The following is a 12,470-nucleotide window of genomic DNA, read 5'->3' as shown; positions in this document are numbered from 1 at the left end:
ATCTGTTTTACTCTGTATAAAGCTCATAATTGTCTGCCCTCTATAACACTGATAGAGAGAGATGCACAGCTGTTTGCTCCCCAGGTATTAATCACTTACTCTGGGTTTATTAATAACCAAAAAGGATTTTATTAATTATAAAAAGTAGGATTTAAGTGATTACAAGTTACCAAGCAAAATAAAAACAAAACATGCAAGTCTAAGCCTAATGCATTAAGAAACTGATTACAGGTAAACAGGGCCACCCAGAGGTGGGGGAAATGGGGCAGTTTGCCCTGGGCCCCGCAGGGGCCCCCACAAGCCCTGGCCTGGTGGCGGTCCGGGTCTTTGGCAGCATTTTGGCAGTGGAGGGCCCTTCAGTGCTGCTGAAGACGTGGAGCGACTGAAGGGCCCCCGCTGCCGAAATGCCCTGCGAGCCCTGGCCCGGCGGCGGTCTGGGTCTTTGGCGGCATTTCAGCGGCAGGGGGCCCTTCAGTGCTGCTGAAGATGCGGAGCGACTGAAGGGCCCCCCACAGCTGAAATGCCGCCGAAGACTCAAACCGCCGCTGGGTGAGTACAAGCGCCGCAGCTCCCCCACTTTGCCCCAGGCCCCCTGAATCCTCGGGGCAGTCCTACAGGTAAATCTCCCCCTCAGAGATGTTCCAATAAGCTGCTTTCACAGACTAGATTTCTTCCTAGTCTGGGCCCAATGCTTTCCCCTGGTACAGTCCTTGTTAGTTTCAGCAGGCGTCTTAGGTGAAAAGCAGGGGCTTTCTCATGACTGGGACCCCCTTTGTTCTGTTCCATCCCTTTATATCTTTGGCACAAGGCCGGAATCTTTTGTCTCTCTGGGTTCCCACCCCTCTTCCTAAATGGAAAAGCACCAGGTTAAAGATGGATTCCAGTATCAGGTGACATGGTCACATGTCCTGTGAGACCCCCTCCATTCTGCCAGGGCTGGCCTGCACCTAGACAGGAAGGCTTGCAGGTAAATAAACCAGTTACGATCAATTGTCCTGCTTAATGGGAGCCAACAAGATTCTAACCCATCATTAATGGCCCACACTTTGCATAATTACAGTAGGACCTCAGAGTTATGCTTCATTTTCCTAGTTTCAGATACAAGAACGATCACCACACTCCGTAGATTATAAGCTCTGTAATGATACCTTACAAGAGACCTTTTGCATGAAGCATATTCCAGTTACATCATATCCACACTTCTAAACATGTTTTTATGAAGCAGATGATGTGCACCGTCACACAAGGATTGGTGCCCATGGTGCTGGGCGGGTGTGTGTGATCTGGACACTCCTGTTAGTGACACGGGGGAAAGGCAGATGTAGGAATGAGTGTGAAAATCCGCTCCTCACCAACATGCAAGAGCCTGCAGGGACAGATTAACAGCTCAGCTCCCTGGGAACTCTGACCCCCCCACACCCCAGACCTCACCTTGCATGCAGCTGGGTTGTGGGGCATCCCCTTTCCCCACCTAACTCCTCCCTCCCTGTCAATGCTGCTCAGACACACCTTGCTCCTGCCCGCCCGGCTTGCCTTTCACCTTTCCTTCCTCTCCTTTGCCATGGCAGGGTGGGACGTGGAGACGGGAAACAGCGAGGGAATCAGCCCCGATGTCCTCGTCTCCTTGGCCGCGCCCAAGCAGTGCGCCACCCGCTTCCTGGGCAGGCATCACTTCCTCGCCGGCCGCTTCCTGCCCTATGACGTGCAGAAGAAATTTGAGCTCAACCTGCCCGAATACCCAGGCACAGAGTGTGTGGTTTCGCTTTAAGGCTCTGGAGGGGTGGGGATGGAGAGGGGAGTTGGAGGGGGAGGAGAGGAAAAGCCACCCAGCTCCACCATAATAAAAAGGCTTCAAAGCGTTTTGTATTTTTTTGAGCAGCCAGGTGACTCCTTGCTGGGATGCTGCATCCTGGCAGCAGGGCCTGGCTTCCCAGCCAGAGGCCATGCAGCTCCCAGGGAGGGCATCTGCTGGCAGGAGGTCCTTGGGCATCTCAGGCCACCGTGACCAAGCCTTCATGTTGATCATTTAAACTCGAGGCAGGCCTAGGGGATCAAAGGCAGCGCTGAACCGAACCCCTCCCCTCCCGTGGGTCCCACGCCCCCGGTGGCTCAGCCCAGGGCGCAGGGTTGAATTGTGAAGTCATAGAAGCCACTGTGTCGTTTTGTGGCAGGGTGAGGAAGAGGGGTGGCTTGTTCCTGGGCTGCAAGGAGCTCAGATACATGGGCACCCATGTAAGCACCTTGCTGGATAGGCCCCTCCAAGGCGAATTGCTCCCCAAAGGCAGGTGGAGGACGTATGGCAGGAGGAAACGTACGCTCGGCCCCTGGCAGGACGGGCCCATCTGACCTCACCGGCCGTTTCCATCACTCCCTGCCATGATCCACGCGTTGGGATTTATCAATGCCCTTTTCACAGGAATCCTTTGTAAACAGGAGCCTACTCTGCAGCCAGCCAGTTGGCAGGTCACTGCTGCCACCGGCCGTGGAAAGAGCAGAGAGAGGCAAAGCCGCTGGCACGGGAGGAAGGATCAGGGAGCGATTTCCTCCAGCAGCAGTTAGTCCGGCTCTTGCCCTGCGGGCCTCGGTCGCTGGCCCTTGTGGCGGTTGAGGAGCCTGGCAGGATCTGTCTGCATGTGGACAGGGAAGGAAATGACCTCCCTCTGCACTTGCTGTTCCCTGGCTGTAACTGCCCAGCGGCCCCTCAGCCAGAGAACAGGGCTCTCCTTGGGTCGCTGGCTGCTGTGTTGTGGACAGGGGGCCTAGAAGATTTCTGTGCTGCTCTCCCCACACTGCCAAGAGCTCGGGGTCAATGAGTCACCCACCCGCGAGGCCTTGGAGCCAGTGGAATGGCTGGGGCAGCCATCGCTCAAGGGGTCACCACTGAGGAAAGCGGAGCTGAGGCCGTGGGTTCATGGGGTGCTCAGCTCTGCCCTGCTTGGCAGGTGTCCTCCAGCACTGGCTGAGTGCAGTGGTGGGCGGTCCAGCACGTCACCAGCAGAAGATTCCTCTAGAGGGAACAGGGACCTAGGCTAGGACCATGGCCACCCGGCTAACTACCGCAGACAACACTGACTTGGGTGGCTCCTCAGTGAATCCTGTTCCTAGCCCGGATGCTTTGCCATGCGGGAAGAAACCTGCATTTTTCTGCAGATCAGTGAAATCTCCAGGGGCAATATGCCAATCCTCCCCACCCTCCCTACATCATCGTCCACTTGTTCTGAGAAAAAGCTCTTTGTAGCCTCTCTGTTTGCAGCAGCTCCCGGTTTCCAGGGACAGCTAAATGAAAAAGCGGCACTTAGGTGGCAAGGTTCCCCTTCCCTGTGCAGACTGCCCCGGGCACTGGCCTGGCGAGTGTGTTCTCTGAAGTAGGAAGCAGAGTAGAGGTGGGTGAACCCAATTTTATTACCAGTGCTGAGTACCTGTGCGCAGCCCTGCCGCCCTCCCGGTGCAGTTAGTGAGACCCAGCGAGAGAGGAGGACCTGCTGCTGTTTGCACAGCGAACGCTGCATCCCAGCTCAGCTTGTTCTGCTGATGTTCGTACGTTTCTTCGTCGGGGGCTGGATTGTGGACGACGCTGTTGCCTGGCTAATGGGCCTTGTTGCTGAGTGAGTCCCCAGCTCGGTGGTGGGGCACCCCCACAGCTTACTGCACGGTCCAGGGGGCTGCACAGCCTCCCCAAATCCAGCCTGACGCTTCCTTGTGCCAGCAGATAGCAGCAGCAGGACCTGCCCCCATAGCATTTAAGGTGGGGCCTGGGGTGAGTGACACATGGCCTGATTCTGCACTAGGGCAGCTAAGGCGAGTTTTGTCCTTGACCTCAATGGAAGCAAGATGAAGCCCAGAGCCTCCCTACAGCTTCGTTCTCCCCGGGCACACGAGGCAAGCGACTTGCTTCAGTGGCACCACCAGGCCACAGCTCTGGCCTGGTTATGCCCCTTCTTCCCCCAGCCCAGGATGCTTTGGCCTCTCCGCCCCGTGGACTCGCGTTTTTCTGACCGAGGTCCTGTCATTGCTGTCCGGACGCTGCTTCTTGTGTGTGTGTGTGTGTGTGTAGCTAGCCGTGTACTATCTGAATGAGGATTATCCATGTCAGTGATGGCAGGGGGACCTGAACGGACTAGAGACTCAGGGCCAGGTGTCGTGTGGCAGAGCACAGCAGGAGAGGTTGGTCCCTTGGGATTGGTGCCTGCGTGTGTCTGTGGGCTCCTGGAGCTTCAGGGGGGGAGTGCTGCTAATAAAGATGGGCTTGGAACTGACCCAAGGTGCCTGGGCTTTTCATTCAGCGTGTCAGCTGGGTGTTAAGAGCTGCTGGGGCCTGTAAGACAGAGCAGGGCTGTCAGTTCCACTCAGGCTGTACAAGGACGTGGGCTGCCACTTGAAACCCTGCCAGAATCAAAGCTTCTGCTCAGCCCTGGCTCCTGTGCACTGAGGTGCACCAGGGTTTGCATGTGTGGAGAACAATTTGCAGTACATTTGGAAATGCCGGAGTGAGACGGGCACAGAGGGGTCTGTGCGGGAAGGAAACCTCGCCCCTGGACGCCAGTTAAATGTCTCCAGCTGCCTAGCGATTGGCAGCTGTGCCTGTGGGAGGGGAGCTTAGGTGTCAGCAGTTTCTGGGTACCCCTGAACACAGAGCCTGGGGCACCCGCTGTGCTAAATACTGCACAGATCCTGACTGAGATGGGTTCCCAGGGTGCTGGATGCTGCCCAAAGACATCACCTGTACTGATCACCTCATGGGCACTATCAGTACTGGAGGGGGAGTGCTGAGGCTCCCCATGGAAATACTGTGATGGGTGTGATCTGAAGATACACCTCCCAGGAGGTGGCTCTCCAGGAAATGACATATCCTGCAAGGCCAGAGCCTCAAAAGCAATCCAGCCCCTTTGCATTGCATGGGATGCGGGGTGTCAGGAGTAGGGTGCAGAGTTTGCCTCTGCTGGGCCAGTCCTCCACTCGCAAGGACCATCAGTCAGAGGTGTACGTCAGAACAACCCCAAGGCTGCTCTAACCTTGCGGGTCAGGTGCCAAGTGGAACTTAGACCTGGTCCCCGGCATCGCCAGAAGGCCGAGTGATCATGGAGAGGGTTGTTAGCTAGTCAGTCCTACCTCTGTGAAATGAGTCATCTCCAGACATCTCCTGAGCTTGTGCATCTGCAGAAGGGGGCTAATCCATCTTGTTGCCCCCTGCCAAGTGGTAGCAGGTGCTGAGGCCTTGCAGGTTGGTTTCCTACTGGAGGAGAAAGGTCTGTCTCCTGGGCTGGCAGGAGTACTGCTATGCCCTGTTCCTTGCCTGGCGCTCATTGGATTGGATTTCTTGGAGCTTTGCAGAACAGGAGCGATTCCCCAGTGGCCGGGGGTGGGGAGGAGGGAGGTTTAAAGTGCAGTTTGCTCTCAGGAACGTGACGACAGGCTCCTGGAGGCATCAGAGATTCACAGCCCTTAAGGCCAGCAGGGGCTGTTACAGTCACCTAGTCCCTCACCTACTTCGCCCAGGCCAACAAATTGTACCCAGGGATTCCTGCATCCTGCCCAACCGAAGGGACTGTTGCTTTCCAGGAAACGACCTGAGCTGGCTTGAAGATGCCAAGGGACAGCGAAGCCAGTTTAATTTCCCTCCATGTTAAAAAGGCACATCTTACCCCCAGTGCGAATGGAGAATAAACCTTCTGATGTGGGTCAGAGTGACGGCCACCCACTTGCGGACTGCCGGCCCCTGGGGGTACCCCACTGTGCCAAGCGTCACGTTTTCCACAAGCCTGCTAATGCCAGTTCCTTCCCCTGGGCTTCCTCTTCTCCCTGGGCTCTTGCGTGGGAAGCACCATCTGGCCAAAGCAGGCAGCTAATTGTGCCACTCATGAATGACAGTGTCACTAGTCCTGCCAGGCTGGCGCTGCCTGGGCATGGAATGTCTCCCAAGGGACCATTGCCGGAGAAGTGGCCTGTTAACACCCCTCCAGTGATGGGGGGGAAGGAAGGAGGGAGTGAAAGGCAGCATGTGTGTGTGTGTGTGTGTGTGTGTGAGAGAGAGAGAGAGAGAGAGAGAGAGAGAGGCAGCATGTGTGTGTGTGTGTGTGTGTGTGTGTGTGTAGTGGAGTCCATGATCATTAGTATCTAGCAAAGTTTGTGCATTTAAGCTCCAACTCCTCTTCTGAAGGTCTTGTGCAGGTTTCCTTTGCCTGCCTGGGCCCACACAAAGCGATGGCTTTGACAGACGCCGTGGCCCACGAGTGACAGTGTATTTGTCTGTTATCCTTTGCCTGGGTGGGTTCCTGGGGGGCATTGGGATTGTCTGGTTTCACCCAGTGTGCTGGACGAGGTGCACTCCATGCTGTGCCAGGCGGGGTGTGGATCTCCATGGGTGGGGGTTCTGTGTGTGTGCTGGGGGGGTGGGGATCAGACCTCTGCAGCTTTTGCATCTATCGCCCAGGCAGAGGCTGGGTTGAGTTGGCGCGTCCTGGGCTGCTGTCGGTTCCCAGCCGCAAACTCATCCAGTTTTAAAGACTTTGCAAAGCCAGGCCCCCTTCTCCTCCCCAGGGCCCGTAACCCGCGCGTGGCCAGCCCTCCCCAGCGGGGCTTTTCCCTCCCGCCCCCTTGACACCTTTCCAGCCCCGCCGGCGGCCAGGGTCTGGTTTCTCCTGTCAGAGCCGGAGCCCAGCGCAAACCAATGGCGGAGGGAGCGGGGGAAAGGGCCCCTATATAGCCCGGAGCCAGCGCTGCGCTCCCAGTGCGCCCGAGCCGGTTCCAGGAGCGCAGCGCAGCGCCCCGCGCAGAGATGGTGCGACTCACGCCGGCCCTGCTGCTCCTCGCCGCCGCCAGCCTGGCCCTGGCTCTGGCCCTGGCCCGAGGTAAGGCTGGTACCTGGAGGAATGAGCTGCGGCTGGTGCCCGCAGGTCCCTGCGCCGCCGGGGCAGCCCCAGGGATCCGGGGAGAAGCCCCCGCCTGGCCGCTGCGCTCCCCTGAGCCCTGGGCTGCCCGTCTCGCAGCGCGCCCGGGAGCTGAGCGCTTCGGGGCTGGGGGAGCCGCGGACCCTGGCTGGACTGGGAGGGGGGCACAGTCGGGGAGACCCCTGCTCCCCCGATCCCCCATTCACCGGGCTGCCCGGTGCCCCCAGCCGGCGGCGCTGCCCAGAGATGGGGGCCGACCCCGGGACGCCTGGGTTCCCTGGCCGGTTCTGTCGCTGACTTGCTGCGTGGGTGACGTGACCTGCGGGGGATCCCTCGCCACTGCCTGGCTCCTCGGGGGTCTCGCTGCTCCCGAGCCAGGGAGCGCCCGGGTTGGGTTGAGCTCGGTTAGAAACACAAAATCCCCCCTCGCATCACCACGGGGCTCCCCTCGCCAGCTGGGGGTACATCGGCTTAGACCCAGCCATGGACGGGGTCACTCCCTTCACCCCAACACCCGCAGGGGCAATATTGGCCCCCCATCTCTGTAACCCCCCCTGTGCCTGGCTCTCAGCCCCACTGTCCCTGCAGATTGGCTGGGGGGTGAGTGCTGGGTGCATGGAGGTACCGTGGCTGGCTGGGGGTGGGGGGGCCCTGTGACTGATGGCCTGTGGCTCACTGGGCCTTGGGGAGTTCTCCTGACATGACAGGCCCCGGTAGGGGAATGAGCTGCTCCACAGCTTCCAGTGACCCCCAGTTCCTGCTCCTCGCCCCAGCTTGGTGTGGCCACAGTGGAGATGCTGGGCACAGCCTGAGCCCTGGATGCGTTACTGAGGCCCTGTGCCCCACAGCTGCTGCTACCCCCAAGCACCTGCCTCCCAGGCTGAGGCTTTCACCACCCAGGAGGATGCTCCACGCTGTGCTTCCCCCAGCACCTCAGTATGCTGGGGAAGAGCTAGGGTCAGGGGGCTCCCGTGGAGTGCAGGCCTGGCATGGGAGCCTCCAGCCCCATTTCCAGGGCACCTGCGGGCTGCCCAGGTCAGGTCGATTTACAGCCACCACAGTCATTCCTGTGGGTTTTCATGTCCAGGTTGGCCAAACGATGTGGCCCTAAGCCCGATTCCTCTTGCGAGGTCGGCATAGCGGGCGAGTTGCGGCGGCGGGAGGGACACTGTAGTGTGGACACTGACCTCGTTAGGTTGCTGTAAGCTGCTTTATGTCACCTGAACTTTGTAGTGTACATGTGAGTGTGCCCGGAGAGCTCCTGGGAGTGTAGCTAGAGGGGTCCCCAGTACAGCACCTTCCCGCAGTGTGTGGCTGGGAGACCGTCTTTCCCAAAGAGAAAACAGGACACCCCAGCCGCTTGCCTGAGGCCTCCCCACCTCTCTGGAGGCCTTTGCCCATCACTGGAGTCCTGCCCCCCTCCCCCCCATGAAAGGATGGCATCTCCATTCACCCCCCACCCCCAGCATGTTCCTTCGCATAGCCAGGGCCGGCTCCAGGCCCCAGCGTGCCAAGCGCGTGTTTGGGGTGGCATGCTGCGGGGGGCGCTCTGCCGGTTGCCAGGAGGGCAGCAGGTGGCTCCGGTGGACCTCCCGCAGGCATCCCTGCGGAGGGTCCGCTGGTCCCGCGGCTCCGGTGGAGCATCCGCAGATGCCTGTGGGAGGTCCACCAGAGCTGCGGGACCGGCGAGTGGCAGAGCGCCCCCCGCTGCGGGCTGCCGTGCTTGGGGCAGCGAAATGGCTAGAGCCAGCCCTGGGCATAGCACCCAACTTTTTTGGCAGCAGTTGGCACCTGTCCCGTTTGCTCTTGTCAGCTGATCAAGTTGGCCAGAGCAGGGACAAATGCCTCCTTTGGGCGGGGGCGGTGTTGGGGTTGGGAAAGCCGGGACAGGGCTTAAAAAAAGAGACTGTCCCAGCTGAAACCAGACGTTTGGTCACGAAAGTGTTGGGAATGGAAATATGCCTGGTGTCCAGCCAAGCCTGGGGAAATGGGCTTTTCCTCTGCTATTTAGCACTGATCCTGGCACTCTACTGCCATGAGTGCGGGGACCAGGGAGCTCCTGGGGTCAGGGCTTGCTGGTGCCGAAGACACTATCACACCCCATTGGAGACTGGGGCTCATTTTGGAACTCCGGTTTAGACAGAGATTCAGACTGGGGCCAGTTAGACAGACAGACTGAGACTAGGGGGACCAGATGAGATGAAGAAAATATTGGGACACATGGGGTGGGGGGTTCCGCCGAAGGCTGAGTGCTGCCGGCGGAGCGAAAAAACCAACCAGTGCTGCCGGCAGAGAGAAATATCGGGACAAATTGTGTCCCAACCAAAGATCGGTCGGGGTGCGGGACAACCATCCAAATGTTCCGTCTGGTCACCCTAACCAAGACCGACCGACTGACACACACCCACACACACATGCAGCTGAAGAAGTGGGTTTTTTACCCAGGAAAGCTTATGCCCAAATAAATCCCTTAGTCTTTAAGGTGTGACTGGATCCTCCTTGTATTTTGTGGCTACAGACTAACACGGCTCCCCCTCTGATAGTGCACACATGAGCCTCTGTCTCTCTGCACTCTTTTCACACCTTGCACGCAGACACTTTCCTAACCGTCCCTTTGCAAGGCATCCTCATTCCCTGGGTTACCTCCCTCCTGGCCCAGAGCTGGATCGGTCGTGTTTCAAACCTTGCTGGTTCCTGCTGGGCACATCCCAGAGAAATCGGTGGTTGGAGGCTTCCTGCAGCAGGGATACAGTCAGAACCATTAGTGAATCCAGCCTGGGGCTTGTGATGCGTAATAAGGATCCATTGGTCACTCACCCCGCATAGCCCCCTTTGCTCCCCTGGGGGAGGTCTTTTCTGTCCTCTCCTGTCAGGGGAGGAGGGGTGGATTGTATGGTGCATGCCACCTGCAGTAGGGACCTTCATTGTGCCTTTCAGATGCCATCTGCTGCCGCAGTTATGCCCACCAGACTCCCCCTACCCCCGTGGGAAGGGGGGATGCAGCCCAGCTCAGTGTGTGTGTGGGGGGTGACACACATGAGCACAGTATCACTTATAAACACCACTGGGAGGCAGAAATAGACCCGTCCCTCCCCCTCCCATCCCGATAAATTAAGAGCCAAACAATGTATTGGCAGGGAGATTCCTCCAAGATAAAATTAAGGAGTAGCCAAGGGGGCTCTGGAGAGAGAATCCTACCCTTGGAGGGTTATTTTCGCATCACCATCCTTGGCTTGTCTTATCGCACAAGCCTGTTGGCCTTTGAAGTCCATGACAAAATTAGGTCGCTATGATAGAAGTCAATTTTTTGAAATCGATTTTATACAGTCGATTGCGTATGTGTCCACACTAAGCGCATTAAGTCGGCGGAGTGCGTCCTTGATTCTCGAGCACATTTTCAAAGTCAAAAATCTTCCCGATCTCCTTTATCAGAGGGGTAGCTGTGTTAGTCTGGATCTGTAAAAGCAGCAAAGAGTCCTGTGGCACCTTACAGACTAACAGACATATTGGAACATGAGCTTTCGTGGGTGAATACCCACTTCGTTGGATGCACGTAGTGGAAATTTCCAGGGGCAGGTATATATATGCAAGCAAGCTAGAGATAATGAGGTAGTTCAATCAGGGAGTATGAGGCCCTGTTCTAGCAGTTGAGGTGTGAAAACCCAGGGAGGAGAAACTGGTTTTGTAGTTGGCAAGCCATTCACAGTCTCTGTTTAATCCTGAGCTGATGGTGTCAAATTTGCAGATGAACTGAAGCTCAGCAGTTTCTCTCTGAAGTCTGGTCCTGAAGTGTTTTTGCTGCAGTGTGGCCACCTTAAGGTCTGCTATAGTGTGGCCAGGGAGGTTGAAGTGTTCTCCTACAGGTTTTTGTATATTGCCATTCCTAATATCCTACAAAAACCTGTAGGAGAACACTTCAACCTCCCTGGCCACACTATAGCAGACCTTAAGGTGGCCATCCTGCAGCAAAAACACTTCAGGACCAGACTTCAAAGATAAACTGCTGAGCTTCAGTTCATCTGCAAATTTGACACCATCAGCTCAGGATTAAACAGAGACTGTGAATGGCTAGCCAACTACAAAAGCAGTTTCTCCTCCCTTGGTTTTCACACCTCAACTGCTAGAAGAGGGCCTCATCCTCCCTGATTGAACTAACCTCATTATCTCTAGCTTGCTTGCATATATATACCTGCCCCTGGAAATATCCACTACATGCATCTGACAAAGTGGGTATTCACCCAGGAAAGCTCATGCTCCAAAATATCTGTTAGTCTATAAGGTGCCACAGGATTCTTTCCTGATCTCCTTGTCATTATTGTAAAAAGGTATTGACAGGGATGATTAGCCCATACAATTAATGTGTGTGCCTGTTGGGGGCAGTTGGCAGAGAATGCTGGGCCTTGGTGGGGTAGGCTTGCAGCGTGTGTGGTGGGAGTGAAATATTATTTTGCTTTAGATTGAAATAAACGTTTCATGCCTCCTGACTCCCAGCCGGGAGTATTGACAACCCCGGGGTTGGTGCAGCAGGGGGCTGTGGGTCGGGGTTGGGGGGGCACCAGCTGAGAAACACCCATCTAGACAGACATGTCCCTGGGGTGGAAACACGTTGTGTCTTTTATGGTTAGATCGCTGAGGAGCCTCTTCTCCAGCTGTATAGGTTGTGGAGTTTTTACGAAATACAAAAGCCCTTTGGAACAGGACTTCCTGTGCCTCCCGCTCGCAGAGATTTAATAGCAAGTGCCAGAGTGCAGGGATGAGATGAAGTCAAAATCTTTTGACAAAGTTTTTTTCACTGGCAAATCCTGATTGGTTGAAGCCCACACTTCTCCCGGGAAAGGATCAAACACATTTTTCAGCTTACAATTTCTTATTTTGTTAAAAGTTTTGAAATTGTGAAAACCATTTCCAAAATAACCGAACATCCAGTGTGAAGTGTCAAGGCTTCAGCTCATTATGGAAAAAAAAGTCAAAATTATAATAAAATGTTTTGAAATGATTGAAACAAACTGTCTGGCTTGTTTTTTATTCTTATTTCTGGCTCACAACATTTTGAGGTTTCAGCTTTTTGGTCTTGATTCAGGACGGAGAAATGTTTTTTCAATAGCTTGAAAATGTTCCCAGGAAGAGAAACAAGGTGAGTGAGGTAATTAATATTGTTTGTTGGATCCATTTCTGTGCAGTTTCCTACCCAGCTCCAATGAGCAACCTTCGTTCCTTCTGCAAACAGTACAATGGGGAGCGGAGGGCTCCCCGGGGAACATGACAAACCCTTGCAACTGCTCGTCTAATAAAGGAGCCGAATACACGTGGCGATGTTTTCTGACTGTGCACGCTGCATTAGACCGGGGAGCTGCGGCCTTACGAGGGCCGCCTTGTGCCCGGTGCTGCACAAACAACTGTTGCTATGAAACCAACCTTTTGTTTGTTCTCTGTGGCGAAAGCCAGCAATTCAGAAGGGCTCTGTGCTTGTAGTGGGACTCTGGGCCAGCGGAGGAGGGGACTGGCATGGGGCGGCAGGTGCAGGGGGGGAATGCAAACATTTCCATAGTGTGATTCTTTCCACAGACCCCCGGCAGGAAAATT

The 12,470-nt window shown here is 56.0% G+C and overlaps 1 protein-coding gene across 5 annotated transcripts in view; it reads left to right on the top strand.

Moving 5' to 3' along the window:
* Positions 1-4,004, top strand: part of YJEFN3 (YjeF N-terminal domain containing 3) — a 51,802-nt gene extending 47,798 nt beyond the window's left edge. For all 5 annotated transcript variants that reach the window (XM_050934097.1, XM_050934095.1, XM_050934096.1 and 2 more), the window contains one exon: positions 1,569-4,004. In XM_050934097.1, the coding sequence (XP_050790054.1) occupies positions 1,569-1,768 (200 nt within the window). In that variant the 3' untranslated portion in view covers positions 1,769-4,004. The remainder of the gene's footprint in view (positions 1-1,568) is intronic.
* The last annotated feature ends 8,466 nt before the right edge of the window (positions 4,005-12,470 follow it).

This window comes from Gopherus flavomarginatus, chromosome 24 (assembly GCF_025201925.1).
Source record: "Gopherus flavomarginatus isolate rGopFla2 chromosome 24, rGopFla2.mat.asm, whole genome shotgun sequence".
Lineage (NCBI taxonomy): Eukaryota > Metazoa > Chordata > Testudines > Testudinidae > Gopherus > Gopherus flavomarginatus.
Note: the sequence above shows the minus strand (reverse complement) of the source record. Positions and strands in the feature narration are given on the sequence as shown.